Source organism: Plectropomus leopardus, chromosome 17 (assembly GCF_026936395.1).
Source record: "Plectropomus leopardus strain MGB_pleo_1.0 chromosome 17, ASM2693639v1, whole genome shotgun sequence".
NCBI classification, from domain to species: domain Eukaryota; kingdom Metazoa; phylum Chordata; class Actinopteri; order Perciformes; family Serranidae; genus Plectropomus; species Plectropomus leopardus.
Genome location: NC_142192.1, coordinates 13,517,884 through 13,537,193, shown reverse-complemented (window position 1 = coordinate 13,537,193; position 19,310 = coordinate 13,517,884). Strand labels below are relative to the sequence as shown.

The 19,310-nt window shown below is 40.5% G+C and overlaps 1 protein-coding gene and 1 long non-coding RNA gene across 2 annotated transcripts in view; one reads left to right on the top strand and one right to left on the bottom strand.

Annotated features, from left to right (window-relative positions):
• Nucleotides 1-412: 412 nt before the first annotated feature.
• LOC148186616 (uncharacterized) lies at nt 413-7,924 on the bottom strand. Its single transcript, XR_015779444.1, has 2 exons — nt 6,730-7,924; nt 413-741 (listed from the first exon to the last, which is right to left on the bottom strand). It is a non-coding gene; the product is annotated as an uncharacterized LOC148186616 (long non-coding RNA).
• A 239-nt stretch (nt 7,925-8,163) lies between these two features.
• The window catches only part of rmp24 (ribonuclease MRP subunit p24), a 30,269-nt gene continuing 19,122 nt past the window's right edge, over nt 8,164-19,310 (top strand). The window contains exons 1-3 of the mRNA XM_042506575.2: nt 8,164-8,483; nt 17,186-17,208; nt 17,580-17,800. Of these exons, the coding sequence (XP_042362509.1) occupies nt 8,389-8,483; nt 17,186-17,208; nt 17,580-17,800 (339 nt within the window). The 5' untranslated portion in view covers nt 8,164-8,388. The remainder of the gene's footprint in view (nt 8,484-17,185; nt 17,209-17,579; nt 17,801-19,310) is intronic.

Sequence of the window (19,310 nt, the reverse complement as noted above, 5' to 3'; positions counted from 1 at the left end):
GTAAGAAGCCCCTCGCTTTTATCTGGGATATCCAGAAGAATCGGGTTTGGTTTTTGTGAGTTATTTCAGTTAACATTAACAGGTAATGGTTAGCGCTGACAGTAAGTAGTTAACATTAGCTAAAGTTAGCACTAGCACTAAAACTTTGGTTTTCTTCATTCATTTAAGACATATGACTTACCAGATCTGTTGCAGCCATTTCTTCCTCTTGTACTCATTGTTCAGAAAGCAGTAAAATGACAAGTTTGGGGTTTTTTGGACTCCCAGCACTGTATTGTAAACAGTGCAAGGTCTGGACCCAGAAATAGTAGCCTATTTTGAAAGGGTGTTACAACACGACTTAAAGACAAGGTAGCCCCAAACAAATCCTTGAATCAAACTGTTATAATCACAAAATAACAGGAGTAACATTTTTCTCTTTAGTATTTTATTGCCTTTAAACTGTGAGAGAGGACAATATAATGATTTTAAAAACTACACTTGACATTGACAGTAATAGGGCAAAAGCTCGCTGTAAAGTGAGGAAGGGGGTCAACAGGTCCATGGTTAGTGGGAGCCATCTGTTCTGGAGCTCAGTCCATCAGTGGTGGGAGGAAAGACAAGCAGAGAGACAGACAGGCTGTTCCACTGGCTGCAACACAAGACACGAGCGGGGAGGAGAGGCAGGACCCATGTCCTGTGTTGCAGCCCCTGGCCCAGCCAACAGGTCACCTTCAGCTTGGGCCGGCAACAGCTGATCCACTGTGGAGAGGAAGACACGGAGGAAGGAAATGAGGGGGAGAGGGAGGGGGCAGAGAGAGAGATAAAGTCAATTACAATAGGTTCTTGTGTGAGAGAAACGGGGAGCAGATGGGAGAAAATGAGAGGAAAAAAGTGACAGAGAGTGGTGGGACTAGAGGACGACATGGGGAGCAGGAAGGAAAATGAACAAGAGGGGTAATAGAATGAACGAAAGAACTAATGGAGACCGAATGAGAGTGAAAAAAGAGAGCCCCAAAAGGGCGATGCACCTCCATGGACACCACATTCATCACATGGCCAATGAAAATAGCCTTTTTCACCTTGCGAAGAGGGGGTTGGCCTTCCCAGCTACATCTCATATCCACCTTGCTCGACACCCAGAGAAAAAGGCTCCTTTGGCCCAGATTGCCTGACTAGAAGGTTAATGACTACTAGTGCCACGGGTCCACAGGAAAAGATCTGTCTGAAATGTCCTTACATAGAAGCCCTGTGGCAGAATTGGAGCGTGTCATTAGGAATAAATGTAATCATTATTATGGTTGTGCCTTGGAAAGAATTCAGATCGGTTGGGGTGATTTGGGCTTAAAAATCACAAATGTGTGCAAGCAAAACTTAAGATTGTACTGTTTATTGCTCTCATGGGGAATTAGTTTGTTGTCAAAAAGGCATGCAATAAATTCCCAAATCGCCCCCAAGTTATTCTCTCTCACTTTCTGCTCATCTCTCTCGGGGAGTCCGCCATGTAACTGGCATGAAAAGGTCAAAGCCGAGTGAACTCAAAGCTGCGCGTATCACAAACAAAGGTCTGAAAATGTCATGGCTTCACAGACATGTCCTCGTATCTGCAGAAGGAACATCAACAAGGCAAAACAACAAAAACAATCGACCACCCTTTTTTGTCTGTGACATTTACCCCAAATTTTCTGATGTGGTGTATTTCCGTCGGGATCGTTCTCCAATCCCCCCGTCTTGTCAGAGATGCTTGCATCAGCTACGCTGGTTAAACCAGACCTCTGCTTTTGTGATGCAGTACAGTTTGGCAATTACATGACTATCTTTCTCTTGCCTAGATCTTACATGAAAATGGGTCCAACCTAGATTTGAGACTACAGGGATATGAACTCAGAGGACAGATGAAAGGAGCTGAAGGACGAAGCACACAAAAAAAGAAAGTAGAGGACAGCCAGGGGTAAAATTTGATTCATTTAACCCTTTTTCCTCTATTCTGAATAAAAAGATTTTAGCAGAGAATACATATTTTGAAAAATAAATTACAGTTGGGGCTTTGATTAGGTTTGGAGTCAGAGTAAAGTCTTTGGATGCTTTAAAGGTAACAGTGTCAGATAGAATTGCACAGATATTTTATCAGAGAGGAGAGAAAAAGGCTGCGCGATGCTTGGGAATGATGCTTTTGAAGTTTGCTCTCAGGAATAACTGATCCCCTACATCAAGTGCATAAGGCAATACCGGGCATCGGTTCCTTTTGTAATCGAAGTCACAGTGCATCTCTACTTTCATGCAGGACATTTGACAAAAAACAGTGAGAAATAATGGGTGGCGTATTACTGGAAACTGCTCAACACAACTGGTAAGGAAAGAGGCCACCCAGATTGTGTGTTTAATCGTTTACGTGAATTGCCTGTCATTACTGCAGCAACAATGGCTTTTTGACTGAACTGAAACGACTTTGGCAGGCGAAAATTGCCGCAGTCCCAGTGTGCAATTAATGGGACTTGTAATTTAAGTATTGATGTTGAGTAATAAGTCCCACTTATTCTCCGTAATCAGGACAATGATCACACAGAGTGTAATGGAAACACACCATGCGTCCCTTTAACAGAAACCTTATCATTTAAAAAGATCCTCCTCTATTCAGAGATGCACACAATGGACAATTCAACAATGGCGCATTGTGCCAGCTGCAACAATGGTGTGGCTCCTCCGATCAGTTTGTGATATGAGGCAGATTTTAGTTTGCTGGCATATCATGAGGAGACGGTGAAGAAAACACAGATAGTATCCTACATTCACGAGGAAATAGATGGAGGAAAAAAAGTTCAATCAGCATACCAGATTCACCAATTTACATAAAGCCTGTGCCCCTGTCTTGCCCCAACTTCATCTGCAGTTTATGTTTATTAATATCACTGTTGTATAAACATGTTCATAATGAGACAGTCCACAAAGTCAAGGGCCTAATTGAAAAAAAAAATACAGCTGTCAAATAACTAACAGCAATTACTCAGGCTGTTCATCATCACATAAGGCAAAACACATCACTTGCTCCATCCATAATTTAACAGTGACGACAGTATGAAACTTTGCGTTCATTTGCATGTGGATCCATACATGTGCATTAAATACGTCTGTGTGCTTGAGGTCGCTCAGCCTTGAAGATTGGCTCTGCAACAATCCGTTAGCTGTCTGGGATTTGACTTAAGAGGGAAAAGAAAGGTCTGGCAGCCACTTTGGGTGTGAGGTTTTGTGCCCATTCATTTATTCTTAAAGCAAGGCTGCAGGGAGCTTACAAACAAACAGACAGCATAAGATTTTACACCATAGTTTGAGACATAACTTGCAACTTTTAAGTCTGACATTCAACCAGCAGCTTTTAACAGTGACTTTAAATGAGCAGTGTGTAGGATTCATAGGATTTGCTGGCATTTAACCGTGGCAATTGCAGACTGTAGCCAAAATCCCTGCATTGTTCAAAAGGTTTTTACCAGGAGACGAATTATTTGTAGAAGTCTCTTCTTGCTCACTATATAGATATCATGCCTCATTCTAAGCTGATGAAAACGCAACAATACTTATTTTTAGGTGATTACACACCCAAAAAACAAACTTATTATATTATATTTCATTTCTGCCAATATATTTCCCAAAATCCGACACACGGGACCTTGAAATGACAACCATTGTATACATCAAATCATGGGTCAGACATTTAGTTAAACCCAAAGCTGACTGTTTGGCATCTGTCAAACACAATAACTTTCCCATCATACCTGTTCAAAACTGATGTTCAAAGAGGTTTACTGTAGCCATTTCACCATGAAAGTTGTGTACTCATATAAAGCTTTTCAAAGCTTTTCAGGGCATGTCTTTCAATGCTAACCTTCAATCATTTCATTATGAAAAGCACATAATGGCAGAAGGCTTTACTATTCCTTGCTATGCCTCTCCTTGTTATTCTCCAGGGATACACAACCTTTTACAAAGACCTTAGCTGGTCCCTCCACTGGGTCCCTTTCCCTTGGTGTCTTGTGAAAGAGCCACTGTTCTCTTGGGTCCTGGATGCCCGGATCATCCTGATCCAAACAAACAGTGCTTGTAGAACCAACATCTTTGTTCCCCCTCAACCTGATTATGCATGGTGAAGCAAAATAATCTGTACCAGCAGCTCTGCTTCCCAAGTGCACACAGCAGCCAGTGCATATGTTCAGAATGTACACTTGTTTGAGACACACAAACACATCCGCTTATTGCCTAAAAATGGACGTTGATGATAAGATCTATAAAGAATTATGCTCTAGGGTGCTGGTTTAAAAAAAACTGTGCCAAAGGATGTAACAAGGTCGAATAACCAGATCACTTTCTTTTGAGTTTTCACATATCTTCAACAAGAAGCACAGTACGTGCTTTTATTTAAAATAGCAAAAGAAAACCATGAAGTCTCCTGGCTTGCAGCTTCCAGTAACAGTTGAGTGGTTCAGCCCTCTTCACAAATAATCTCCACTGAGGGTGTAATCACTTCAAATGTTGACTATAAAATTATATTGATCTTGCACAGTGGCTCTTTGAAAAAGGATTTCTCATCCCACTGATTGAGGATGAAGTTGAACATGGAGTCCTTGAAGTGATGTTTAAATGAATATTCGTTCACTCCCAAAGACGCAACGAAGCACTTGAGCGAGGGATGCTGTGACCTTGGTTTTCTCGTAGTCTGTGCTCCTGCATCAGACCATTCATCCACACGGTGATCTGAAGAATGGCTGCAATAAGTGCATCACAAGCAGGGGGTTGCTTGAGGATTGCTTGCTCTCTAAATGATGCATTAAAATGAGAAATGCTTTCATAACTAAGGAGTAGAGGTCTGGAATACAAACATGCACACATGTGTTCATGCACACATGTTTGCACAGGAGGAAAAACAGAGGGACTAGCTGCTAAAAAGTAGTAAATAAGCTACGGATTAGCAAGACTGCACTGTTTATGCACTAATGACTAAAACATATGCAGCCAGTTATCAGTACACAGCATAAAAACTGAGTGACTGAATGACCTTCTCGCTATTAATTATTAATTCAAGTGGATAATTACACTCATTATAGGGTATAGACTGTTAAACTCAGCAATGTTCCAGCTGGAGATGTGTGAAGTCAGGGAGTTCTGCAGGGAAATGACCTCAGATAACAGCCTGCAGACAAATGCATATCTGTGCCTGGCATCAGTATGCAGGAGAAAAACTGATTGAAGTGGACCCTTGAGTTGTTATAGCTGCACGACAGCGCGAAGTCATCGCAAAGATGTACAACACACACAGCCGATTATAATCGTGCACTTAAGCACACACATTCACAGTGCGTTGTGCCTTTTTCTCCCGAGCTTTCTCAGCACTATTGGAGTTGGTGTTGCGTTTCAGAAGTGATAGCTGGCTCGATGGCTGCTGGGATTGGCTTTTCCCTGCAGATGCTGACAGGACATTTTTGGATGTGTCTCTGCTCCCCTTGTGAGGTCCTCCATATAGGTGAAAGAAGAGTCCTGCTGGCACCAGTGAAACCACAGCACAATGGAGACAATTGGTGGCTCAATGAGTGGTGCATTATTATATTAAGGGCTGCAGCTTCTATCATCTGTGAGTCAGCGCAGGGCAATTTTAGGGTCCCACTGGTGAATCTACAAATGTGCACAACTCATGGTGGACTCAAAAGCATCCATTGGATTTCTAATGTGTGGAAATACATTTCTTCACATCTCCAGGCTGCCTTCAAAGACTTCCTAACACCATGCCTTATAGTTAAATGATTGATCTCCACAGACTGCAGGGTTCATGTACCCTGCAGGAAAATTAGCTTCATTTCTAACTGCACAAACCAGTGGAGAAGTATTCTACAAGTCTTTGATCATGCATTTTCATCATCTCAACATAACAACATTCATTTGTGCCAATTTACTGCGAGACTTCAGAATCAGTGAATAATAGTCAGCCTACCTTTCCATCACTGTTCTCCCGGCTCTTTTTCATGTCGGCAGTGAAGACGGGATATGGTCGCACTTTGAGCACCAACCTCTGTCTCTCTGTCTGTCTGCCTGCCTACCTGTCTGTCTGTCTGTCTGACTCTCCCTCGGAATCGCGAGTCAATTTAGTCCTGTAGTGAGGGAAAATCCGTTTATCCGCGGACTACACTTAGGAGGAGCTGCACCGCTTGGCTATTTCAATCTTGTGAGGAAGCGCCTGCCTGACAGCGCCTGATAAAGTGAAGATTTACTCGCGGACAAAGTGAGAAGCAATCCCTCACACTTTAGCTTACTCTATCAGTTTCTGTGCGCTCTATACTGGCCCAGTGATTTAATATCTCTTCAGTGTGTGGTGGCAGCCCCCTTCTTCTCCTCCTTCCATCCATAAACAGACACACGAACACATTCATCACAAAGAAAGAAGTATAACCTGCGAAGAACATTTTAAAGGCTATAAATAACGAAATGCGTCTAGAAATAATGCAAATAGAATACCAATGAACATGAAATCATAAACTCTGTGCTGTTTGTATTGTATATTTATGCCCCATGTTGTATGCAAAAGTTCCAAAAGGAACAAAAGGATGGAAATTGTAACTTAACGATAAAAGGATGCCGTCAGAGGCATTTTTTCTTTTTAAATCAAGTTCCAGTGGCACCATGATAAATTATAAGAGGCTACGATGAGGCTGAATTATCCGATTTTGACTAAAATTGCAGCATTTGTCATAAATAAATGTGACTAACCGTTAGGCAGGGTGGATTCCGGGAAAAGATGTGCGTAAAACGCACCGGTCCGGCGATCAGTCCTTGGGCACCCTGAGAGGAGCAGAGCGGGCGAAGTAGCCCATCTATTGTCGTGCTGAATGAAGTCCCCCTATTGTCTCGAACAAAACCTCCTTGCAACTTATTGTCTTGTCATCTCCCGTCTCTGATTCACCGGGCGTGTGTCTGACCGGGTTGCTTCATGTGGTATCCGCACCCCAGAGGGTACCCATCGGTGCGCACTCGGTAGGCTCTCCCTCCCCGCTGCCTCAAAATATCCAATTTCACATTGTAGCTCATTCTCCTCCCAGCAGAATTCCCTCTGATCCCCGATGCAATCATTTCACTGGATCCTGCTGGGGGTTTTGTGGACTCAAACGATACCTCGAGTCCTTGCCGGATGGCATAGGTTAATGTGTGTTGTGGACTCAGGGAACCTGGTTTGTTAGTGCGCAGGATACAGCAATAATGATGTCAATACAGCCCCACTGTCGTCTAACATCGGGTAATTCTTACTGTCCAATAAGATCTAAGGAATGATGACATCAAAGGATATCTGTTCAATAGAGCTGGGCTGCGGTAAATTAATAACTTATCTCGGAAATGCAGACATGAGTTCGTGTGTAAGTATTTAACTTTGGCTGTAACATTGCTGTCTGATAAATTATCACAAGTGTGGATCCCAGACTGGGGCTGTTAGTAACCTAATTCTTTATAAATGAGCCTTGAACAAGCATTTTAAAAGTTCATCCTAAATCAGGTTGGTCTTCCAAAAAAAAAAAACAAAAACAAAAAAATAAAAAATAAAAATGCGTACACATTTATTTATTTATCTATTTATTTGTTAGTTAATTTGTGCACAGTTGAAAAAAGGCATAAAATCCAGATGGATAAAAATGCGAAAGAAATGAAAAAGAAATGTGTCAAGAGAGGTCAAGAAGCCAGAGGTTTATACAATAACAGAGGAAGAAGAGAACAAAGAAAATACCTAAATTAAAATTTTACAGAAAAATACAACAGAATAAATAAAAATAAAACAGAAACACACACAACACAAAGCAAAGACAAAAGGTAACAAGAATAAATATATATGTATAATTAAATTTTCTCTTAAAATTTTCTAAAGTTAATGACTTCTTTAGCATTCCATATCTGTACACTGCGTTATCCGAGAGAATACCGGCCATGTTTTGTTAGGATTTATTATCATTATTATTATTATTATTATTATTATTATTTTATCTTTATTTCATCATTTTCAATCCATTTGATTTTAGTCTATTTTAAGGACTTTCCAGTAAGTAGGAGAGAATGATCTGTCACAGTAAATACCAGTAAGCTACAGAACAATACAGTAGCTCCGCAGTGTGCCTCCGATTTACTCAAGCTCCCATAATGCACGGTGGGTGACGTCACAATGTTGCGACGCAGCGTGGATTTGCAGCAACTCAGCGGTAGCACCGTTTTTATCTAAACTGAATGTAAGACTTATACAGCAATTACCGGTCGCTGCAGTTCCCGTATACTAACCTTAATTTTCACCCCGTTTGTCATTTTAACGTTTCCGGAAGAAGTTTTGACACGGCTCTTTTTTGTAGGGAAGTTACAGTTTTTCACGAGTCGCAGTTACCCTGTGTGAAAATGAAGACACCTCCTGAAGAACAGTCAGCCAACTTTCTGTTGAAGGCGTCCTTGCTGTATAAAGAAAAATGCCCGGAGCTATCACGGCACTTCCTGTAAGAAACTTTGTTCAAAATGCTACTTGAATTTCACTTTGACAGCTGAGTCCTTATCGTGTGTCCTGTATTGATGTAATAGCAGCATGTCGGCACTAGGTGGTGGAGCTCGACCAGTGTTAGCAGTCCTGCTAATGTGATACCTGTGTTTATGGCGGGAACAATATACTGAAATCTTTATTTTCTAACATTAGTTAGAGTGTTGTGTATTTACTTACAACTGTACAATAACTAAAAACATTATTCTAAAATGGTATCTGTAGAGTTTAAATAGTGACTAATTATACAATTCACATTAGGCTCCCCTCTGTTAACCCTGTGCCTACAGGCTACAGACAACTTATCTGGTGACATACAGTAGGCGAGATGAGACATCCACCAGAAGAAAGCACAACAAGGCCCTGTCGGTCAATTCACACCATAGCCTATAAATTAGTGCACCACCAATATGGGGATTTTGGAAACCGATAACAATTAAATAGGGGAAATAAATTCATAGGTTACCAATGTGGTGGTTTTAAAGTGAATTTTTGAGCTAAAATGACTTTTTCTGTGCGGATTGTTCACTGTTTTTGCATCGATATGACCATGCAGATGTACTCACAAGGCTGCTCTCTTCAACAAATAACTTTATTAAAAAATGTTTACCATTATAATACACTTTCAACTAATTCTAGAAATGAATAAATGACTGGACATGCTCGATTCCTGGGTTATCTTTGCTTTGCAGTTACTTGCAGACAACTACATCACCATTTCTGGAGATGTTTACACCTTACTGCCCATTCACTGTTGTTTTTTAGCCATCTGTGATAGAGGAGAGACCATTTTGTTTGAGCTGAGCATTTTTAAGATGAGCATTTTTAAAAAGTAGAAATAATTGTTAACTTGAACTGATCATATAGTGTACATATAAAATTGATCTAAAAAGTAACTGAGTGTATTACATCAATTTTTAAACATTAAAATGACCGGATAGACTTTGAAACAAAAAATCAGCATTTCTTGTGGTCATAATCAAATTACGGGCTTGTTTTATTGGCGTGTTAACAAATATAAATGATAGTTAACAGACCTTTAACATTATTGAAAAGTATCTGTAACCAATTCAATTGATGTCCAGTGCTGCACCGTGCTTTAAAAGACCAATCAATTTTTAATTGATAACCTGTAGTGGTGGGACTCTATTGTCATTGTTTTCTTGTTTGTTTTGTTTTAAACATTGAACCACTGTTCAAATGGCTGAATATGTACATCTGCTTGAGAATTGGCTGTGATTGTTTGTAGTGTTCCTCATCTTATCACATGTCTGTGCATTTTATATTTGAATATGATTATGCGTCATGCTCATATTTTCACTGCTTTTGTCAATTTGCCCATATGAGGATGTGTTACATCCATCTTGTTGACAGATCATCAGTGACTGATATGCATTCACAGCTTGGTTTATCATTGTGTTTGTACCTTCGCAAAAACAACTAGTCCATGAGTAAGATTTGGCTGCTGCTGGTGCTTGTGCTCGCTTATTACAGTCTTTAGTGATGCCGCACAATCAAGATATTGTTGTTGTTTGAACATTGGTTTGTGCCTCTTGTTGTGAAGCTTGCTGTTAGTGTAGCTGCAGTGGCTACTGGTAATACTTAATATTATATTTGAATGTGCATAGGGCTGTGAGTACAGTAGAAATATTCAAAAACTTGAAATTGGTGTATCATGACCAGAGACAGCAGAGGATAGGGACTGTGGCATTCACTTTCGCCCAAGAGGTAGAAAACCTGCAACTACCAAAATGCACTGCGCAGCAGTGGACCAATAAATGCTCCCCCGGTGGGTGATGTAATGCAAGCTTGTCTGTTTTAACACAGAAAACAAAAAGGCGGTCAGCTGGTAATAAGTGATGTGAAATTACACTTAAACAATAAGATAAAACATGTTTCGAAACAAAATGTTATCAGCGCTGCTTAGTTTTACTGTTTGATCTCAGTATTTTTAGCCTTGGTTTTGACAATACAGGAAACAGTATGGTTCCCACTTCTTGTTAACAAATTTTTGTATTACAGCCAAACAGTGCACTATACCATGTTTCTGAAGAAATTTTAGTTTGATAGGAGTTTGGTCTGAGTTTGAGAGAAAGAGAGAGAGCCAGGTCTATCTTGATCCGCTTTTGTACTTGTTTGCATTAATTGTCCTTAGACAAAATCCAAACTATATTTTAGTTTAGATCAGAGTTCACAGTGGGATTTAAGTTTGTCTTTGCATCTCTGGTTCTTGGAGATGTTGAGGTAGTTTGGGTCAATGGTCATGCAGGAGTAAAGTTGTATTCTTATCTTGATCGTTTCTCTTTGAGGGATATTGTAAATTTCCATTTTGTCTTGTTGGTCAGCATTCATCAGGGGGTTCGAAACATGCAGTGTGTTTCCCCTAAAAGATGTAATGTTTGTGCAGCATGTATGAGCTATTGCAACTGACGCATTCAGCTCGACTTCACTGTCATTCAATCTCATGCATTTGCACAGTGAAATAGATTTCACAGGGGAGGTCACAACACCTTCCTAACAAACAATGCACCATAAGGAAAACATAGTGCTGCAAGCAAAGACAGTCCCTCTAATCATCGGGTAGAAGAGACAGACAGTCTGTAAAGTCTGTCTCTTCTCTTGTATCTTTTGCAAGGTTGTCAAAAGGACCCATACAGAGAACCACATCTTCTCCAACTGTATCTAATTAGCCTCTAGTAGTCAAGTCTTTTCATCCCTATCAGAATAAAGCACAATACTAATTAAGTTTCTAATTTGGATCATCATTTACAGCTCACTGCTTCAAATTTATTGCTTTTGCCAACTTAGGAATTATTATTAATAATAATAATTGTTAGTATTTCCTCTGATGGTGTATCCCTCACAGTTTTGATTGCCTTATTGAGTAGAAAGCTAAAAGTAATTTCATGAAAAATCCGCTTAAGCCTTAGTCTCTGTGTGTGTGTGTGTGTGTGTGTGTGTGTGTGTGTGCGCCTCAAAGACAGAAATAGATTGTGTGTGTGTGTGTGTGTGTGTGTGTGTGTGTGTGTGTGTAAGCCCTGCATATTTACAGTTGTACCGTCTGAGCGCTCTAATTTTCTGTATCATAGTATATATGGGTATTAGTGCATTTAAAGTGTGTAAAAGTGTGTGTATGGACTCTTGTGTGTTTGAGTTGGGTTCCAGCCACGTCCCTGTATCCTCCAGCTTGTTTTCACTTTCACCTGAGCCAGGAAATCTGTGGGCACGGCCATGAATGGAAACAAAAACAGAGGTTTTCGTAGTGAAACCCCAAAGTCAGGGTCATTTTACGGATGTGTGCGAGCCCACTGCTATTTTGATGCATTGATCTATTCCACAGATTCCCTGGCTATGATGAAATGTGGTTATGGAGAACATTTTGACCACATTTAACTATAACCACCGGCTGTCGAGCAGGCAGGACACGAATTTGAATGTTTGGACCACTGGCTGTAGGATCTGGCTGGTTTTGTGCCAAAGCGCCTGGCAGAGATGACTCGGTTAGCGGCCAGAGCCAAAACTCACCCTTAAGTGTGATAAGCTAGTTGACTACTGAATCTGATCTTCATCCAGAGTGATAATATGGAAGGCATATCAGGAATTCAGGAATTATAGTTAAGTATAAACGTTTCAGACAGAGGTCTTGGACACAGTTGATAAGTTAACCTGAGGGGAAATGAAAATGTTTTTGTCAGCATCCACTAAAATAGCTTTTCTCTGTGGTCGGTGATGTTTTCAGTCCTAATGAACCACAACTGTCACCCCGCGTTCATCTGGGGGTTTCCACTGTCTTCGCTTTCTCCAGTTATGGTTTTGGTCATGCGTCACTGGAGTGTTTCGTGTCATGGTTGTACTCATACTAACAACTACACGTATTTGTTTGGAGATCGTGTTACTTGCCCTCTGTCACTGTCTTCACTTTCCGTCAGGCTGATGATGACTGATTGTTTTTGTATGTTAGCATCGGGGTCACAGTGAGTTTTAAGTAGTTTTTGGTTTCAGTAAAACATTTTATCAGTGTTAACTTTGAGTAAAGGCTTTCACTGAATTATAGCAGTCCACTGTTAGTGGTCTGTGTGTGTGTGCGTGCGTGTGTGTTTCTAGGAGTGTATTGAGTGAACGTGACAGCTTGTTTCATGTGTGTGTGTGTTTGTCCTTGTATGTGAACTGACGTCACTTTTATTGTGGCTCATGTTGCCAGACTGGTAAAGCTGTTTTCCAGTAAGTTCATATTCATAGTTGTGTGTGTGGTCACTGGGCCTCACTGACTGTTCTGATAACCAAAACACGCAGGATGTCTGCAGGAAAAACAATGTCATAGTGACGTGACTTTTCAAAAGCCTCAGCTGCTTTTTCTCTGCATTGTTATTTTCTTTCCGAGAGACCAGCATATTGTTTATGTTGATACTGATATATCTGATACTGATAATTGAATATCAGCCAAAGGTATTGGAGCTGTTACATATCTGTGGAGGTCTTTGTTAGGCAAGCAGTTTTTAAAGCAGAGTAGGGCTGCAACTATTAATTTTAATATCAAATAACTTGACAGTTATTTTTTCTCCATTAATTAATTTAATTTATTTGTGCAAAATGTCTGACAATAGTGAAGGATTACCATTATGATTTCCTAGAGCCAAAAGAGATGCGTTCAGATAGATTGCATGTTTATCAAAAAGCCCCGTTTTTGTCCTAAAGACTTACAGGCAGCTCCTTAGGCACAGTGCTGCTTTCATTCTCACATTAGTGCCATGAATTGGCAAGATTCTGATGAGATAAGCATCTTGTTACCGGGTTTATCATTAAATATATTGCTATGTAGACAATATATTACAATTTTTATGCATCCATGCTGGCATAGCTGTGGCTAGAGGCATTATGTTTTTTGGTTGTCTGTCTGTCCCAAATAACAAAATAACATCATATTCGACACAAACGTGTATTTGGACTCAGATATGAATTGATATCTGTCTATCTATCTATCTAGATATATAAATATATAGACAGATATTCTCGCGGTCAAAGGTTATGGTCAACTGTGTCTTTGCATCCATCTCATTCTCTCGAACAGAATATTTCAAAAAAGATTTTAAGTAATTTCCTCAAATTTTGGCACAAACATCCACTGGATGAACTGATCAGATTAAATTCTAGTTTTTAATCTTATTTTAGGAAAACTGTGATGTTGTAACAAGCACACCGCCATATTCATAAATGATCACGCAATTAGAAAAGTTCTGTCTGCATTTGTATTCATCACCACAGTCACTGTAACATCAGACATCATAGCATGACATTTTGTGCAATCAGAGTAAAGGAATTAACATTTGCCTATATCTGTAAAAAAAAAATAAAATAAAATAAGTGCATGCATGGTCCTTTAGGTACACCACAAAACAAAAAAAGGACAATTAAAAAGTGATACAGTATTTAGGAGAATTGATAAAGTATCACAAAACATAATTAACAACAATACTCAAGTGGGTCAGTGTTTTCTTACACCTCTAATCACAGTGGCCATGTTTATCAGATATCATTTTTACCATTTGTACCACCTTAATTTAGCATGTTGGGATTCTGATATTAATTAATTAGCACCAAACGCAAAGTACAGTTGAGGCCGATGGGAAGTTCTGCAGGTAATAAACCAAATTATTGGACATATTCAAATGACCTGAAGTTTGTGCTAAATTGAGAGTCAGGGATCACCAGAGTTATGATTCATGCTTTAGGCGACAGACGGTCTTTGTCTTTGATTTTTTCAAAAAAGGTCACTACATTTTTTCCGCCCCACTGCCAGCACCTTTTGAAAACTATTTTCCCTCTCTCCCCCGATACAACCGCTTGCTCTCATCTCTCCTTGTACTGTATCTCTCGTTTTACGGCTCCTCTCAGCGGGAGCCAGCAGACATCTCCACCCGTACAGAGAGCTCTAGACTGGGAGGCACCTGCTGGCCTCTTTCTGTGTCACGTCCAGCTGATAAATTGGAGCCCTGCTGGTCTGTGCTGTAGATAGAAGGATACAATATCTGGTGACACACCAAGTGACGCTGACCGCACCACTACCTGAACCTGACCGTTGTGTCTAAATATCTCTGAGTTACAAGCATCAGTGAAGGTTCTTCAGAATATGCCAGCAGTTGCACTGTTTTCCCTGATGGTAGCAATAAAATGTTAATAGTGCTTTTCATTTGGTGCACTTTGCCTCAGCCAGCACTTCTGTCTCCAATTACATTGTAGCAACCCCCCACCCCCACCTCCATATCTTCTTAGGCCCCATATCTTCAGTGTTCATCACCACAACTAAGTGTGCACTTAAAAGGAGATGCATGACAAGTATGATAATAAGATTAGTGCTGTGGAAGAGGTCTTTGCGGTGTGCCATTTCTGAGAGTTGGCTCATCAGGGGAGCAGCGGGAAGAGAGACTGTGGGAAAACAACATTCCCAAAAGAATCCAGCTTCTCTACACTCGAGTCATCAGTGGTCTGTTCATAGCATAGACTGTGTCAGAGAGGGGGATGTAGCCTCTGGGTCTGAAAAGTGAAGCCTATGCAAAGGTGCCTTAAACCTGCATTATATTAAATGGCCAGCAGGGGAGACTATGAGAAAATAACCCCACTTCTCACTTGATTTATTACCTCAGTAAACATTTTCCTAATGAGTTTATGATCTCAATCAGTAGTTTCAGTTAGGGCTGTCGGTGTTAACGCGTTAATCGGGATGCGATTAGGGCCGTAAGTAACTTTTTTTTTTATCATAAGCCAGTATTCCTGTCTTTAAGAGGCTGTACCGGGCTGAGTTTTACTGTGAATGATGACGCTGGTATCATATGAAATGACTCAAGGAATCCAGTATTATGTCATGCTCGCTTCTCACGAAGGAGCCTGAATAATGCTCCAAAATTAGGCTACATTTTTGAAATGGAGAAACTGAACAGTGTTTGAACAGGGGTTTCTTGACCTTTGAACTCGAGATAGCTGAATGAAAATGGGTTCTACGGGTACCCACGAGTCTTCGCTTTACAGACATGCCCACTTTACTTAATTTATTTATTTATTTAGCCCATGCAGTTTTTTTCTGTCATTTGATACCTAATCAAGACAATCTGGTAGGAATTGCTTTACCTTCTATATGGACTTCATGAATGTTTTGTAATGTAAAATAATGGAATTGAAAACAGGTGATCAAAAAAAGATGATTAATCGCAACTAGTTTCGCTGCCACTGTCAGATCCAGCACTCGCTCCTCCAGAGCTCCACCCTCTCGTTCGAATATGGTCCCTTCTAGCTCCAAAAAACAAGATGCCGATGGCCAAAATGCCAAACTAAAGGCTTCAAAACGGTCAGACATAAACTTGGGTTCATACTTGGTTCATAGCCTTTTGTAGAATTTGTTTTTATGGTATTGCAAAGCAATAAAGAATGTGTGGTTTTATATGTTTTGTATGTATTTTTCAGTGGGGTCAAGTGCACCTAATGATCATTGATTATAAATAGAGAAGCACCCACTTCCAACATCATATTCAAAACCTGCTAAATTTCTAAATTTCTTTTATATCAGAAAAGGATGATGAGGCTTTTTTTCTGAGCAACTTTGAAAAGTGTTTTTTTGGACGTGTGAGTCATTGTCTGTCCTCGACAGAGTCACACTACACCACGCCGTCCTTGAACAACTTCTGACAGGGCTTGTATATAATCTGGCAGTTTAATCCAGTCACTGATTATTAAATTTGGGGGGATCAAGGGACAGTGACTCAGACTGTGGGATGAGTGATAGCACATATGTTGCAGATCTCTCTCCACCCTGCACCTCATCTAGCAATATAATGCACCATGTCATGTATGGGGTTATTAAGAATGCAAGTGAAGAGCGTCAACAAACCGCTGTCGCCAGACGCAGCAGCAGCCAGCAGGTCAACTCCAGATTAAAGTCGACCCCATGCCTCCTCCTCCCCTCCACAAACAGCCAGCCTCGTTCCTCCCTCTTTCTGTCACACGTGCAGCTGGACAGTAAATTTCCCTACATCGATTTAAGCCCAGAGCTAATTTTAGCAGGACTTAGCTGTGGCTTAGTCAAAATGTTTTCACAATATGTCATTGCAAGCGTTCCAAAGTTAGAGGTAGCCTCATGGTCGCAGAGGCAGCCATGTGGGGGGTTACCCTATATTGTTTGGGAGAGTCCTATTTGATTTTCCGGTGGCACGTTTTCCACTGTGCACAATGGAAAGAGCTGTCTGTGACAAAGTTTTTTTTCCAATTGGTGTTTCCATCTTTGAATGCGTTTATATGCATGCTTTAATTTTAACAGAGTTCTTATCTGCCAGTTTCTTTCAGTTAAATTAATTACATATTTTTAAACATCATGGTTTATCCTTTCCCTGTCATTTAACATTGTTCCAGTGTGAAAGGACCTGTTATAATGCAAATTGAGAGGGCATTTTGAAATACATTAATATGCATGTTGAAATACTTATAAATGCTTTTTTTCCAGTATTTTAGAGAACCAAAAAGTATTCAAGATAGGCTGTCATCATTTAAGATTGACTTCTTAATTATCTTTTACTAATGGTTTTCAACATTAAACTCAGTTAGTGATTAATTTTACTCTAATCTGGTATAAGTATCTATTCAAAATGTCTCATCTTGTCTCCTGTTTTTCTTCTCTAGGCAGTGGCCTGTCAAGAATAAAGGTAAGTTAAGTCACCTGCACATCATTGACAAATTTTACTTTTTAATTTTTGTCCTGTTTTCATTTGTGCATGTTCCATCAGTAAAACCCTAAAGTGTAATAGCCATGAAGAACTGAATGCAGTAGTAAGTAGGACTTTGTCACCAGCTTGTCAAGGTTGATAAACCTCAATAAACCCTCAGCCAAACACACTGAGTCAGCCAGCTGTCTGTAGCAGACTGCCTGGTAGGATCAAACTCATACAACCACACACGCGCACACGCACGCACACGCGCGCGCACACACACACACACAGGTCCATGCCAGCCAAAACCACATCAATACGTAGCGGTGCCATTTAGTGTTCAGGCGTTCTTTCTCTTCTCTTCTCAGCACTACTGAAGGAGAAATCCTCCAGTCTGCTGCAGAGCACCTCAGTGTGCTCGTACTGTTATCAGTGGCTGCAGCCTGACAACCACCGGATGCGGCTGCGGCCCAAGCAGCGTCCATCAGCACGGGTGCAGAGTGTCCTACGCAGGAAGGCCAGGGGCAAACGACTCAGCCTGGTGCAGAAAAATCTGCTGCAACGCTTCCAAAAGTCCTCCTCCGTACTGGTGAGAAGACAAAACGCTACAACCCCACAGACCCGGTTATTGTACTGCACTGCAGCATATTGTCCTTGCAGAAGAAACACCAGGGGCATATGCTGAATTGTGTCCTCAGTTATAGTAGTGTTGAGCTAAGGGAAAGTTTGGGCTGTGGGTTGGTTTTATGGCCTGACCAATGCTGATATTAGTATTTAGGGATAAGACATGCTGGAGAACTGTGTAATGTCACAGTTTCTAATTTACCTTAATCATTTTTTGAGGATTATGTCCTCTATTTTTAATGCCTCTGCACCGACAAAAGCTGTTGCCAGAGACATAATGTTTTTTAATGTTGTCCATCTGTCCGTCTATGTGTCCCTTTCTGATACATGTGATATCATGAACACCTTGAGGGAATTTCTTCAAACAGGGCACAAACTTCCACTTGGACTCAACAATGAACAGATTTAATTTTGGTGGTCAGAGGTCAGAGTCACTATGACCTTGCATCTGTCTCATCCTTGTCAATGTGATATCTAAAGAACATCTTGAAGGAGTTTATTCAGATTTGGCACAAGCATCTACTTTTTAGTCAAGGATGAACTAATTATATTTTGGTGATCAAAAGTTAAGGTCACCGTGACCTTGCATTTTGTCTCATTCTCATGAGCACAATATTTCAGGAAGGCCTTGAAGGAGTTTCCTCAGATTTGGCACAAACATCCACTTGAATTCAAGAATGAACTGATTCGAGACTGAGGACAAAAATATAACATAAATGTCTAAAAGGAGAAAATAATGAAGTGATAATATTTTATATCCAAAAGTTCAAAGGTCAACTTCACTGTGACAGCGTAGTGTTCTGCAAAAACACGTTCCAGTCATTACTCAACGCCATAACTCAGGAACAGAAGGGCAGACATTTGGCATGATACTGAATTGGTGACACTAATCTTTGGTGTCCACCTTGGAGCTGTGCTGATTGTGCAAATTTTCCATGCTGCAAGGGGGAATATGTGTGAAACATCCATGTTTTCAGACACGTATGTAACCTGTAAGTGCTGCTTGGCAGGTGCATAGAATGGCAAAGCGGTAATTATAGGTTTTTGTTGGGTTTTTTTTACTTATTTTGTTGGTAATTCTGGTGTTTGTGATTTATATCGATTGAGCTTTACCGGTCATGAACATATTTGTATCAGCCCCGTTAAAGAGCCCTCTAGCTGACCACTCATCCTTTAGCTGGGGTTGACCTCTGACCTGTAAAGGTGGAGAGACAACAAATAATTTTTTAGCGACGATCAAAAATGTGTCGAGTCATTACTTATTTTAACATAACAAGGCCGGCATTGTCTCTTAATGTATTGCCTCCAGCTGTTGTTGCCATTTAGATTTATGAAGTCATTTGTATTCATTCCACAGAAAGTGCCTGGTTTCATTATGGTGCTCCACTCATCATTACTGTCGTTACAGTGCTCCCATTAAGCTTAACTGTAAGAGAGCTAATGTTGCCAGACAGTGCTTTGTCAACACTCACCCT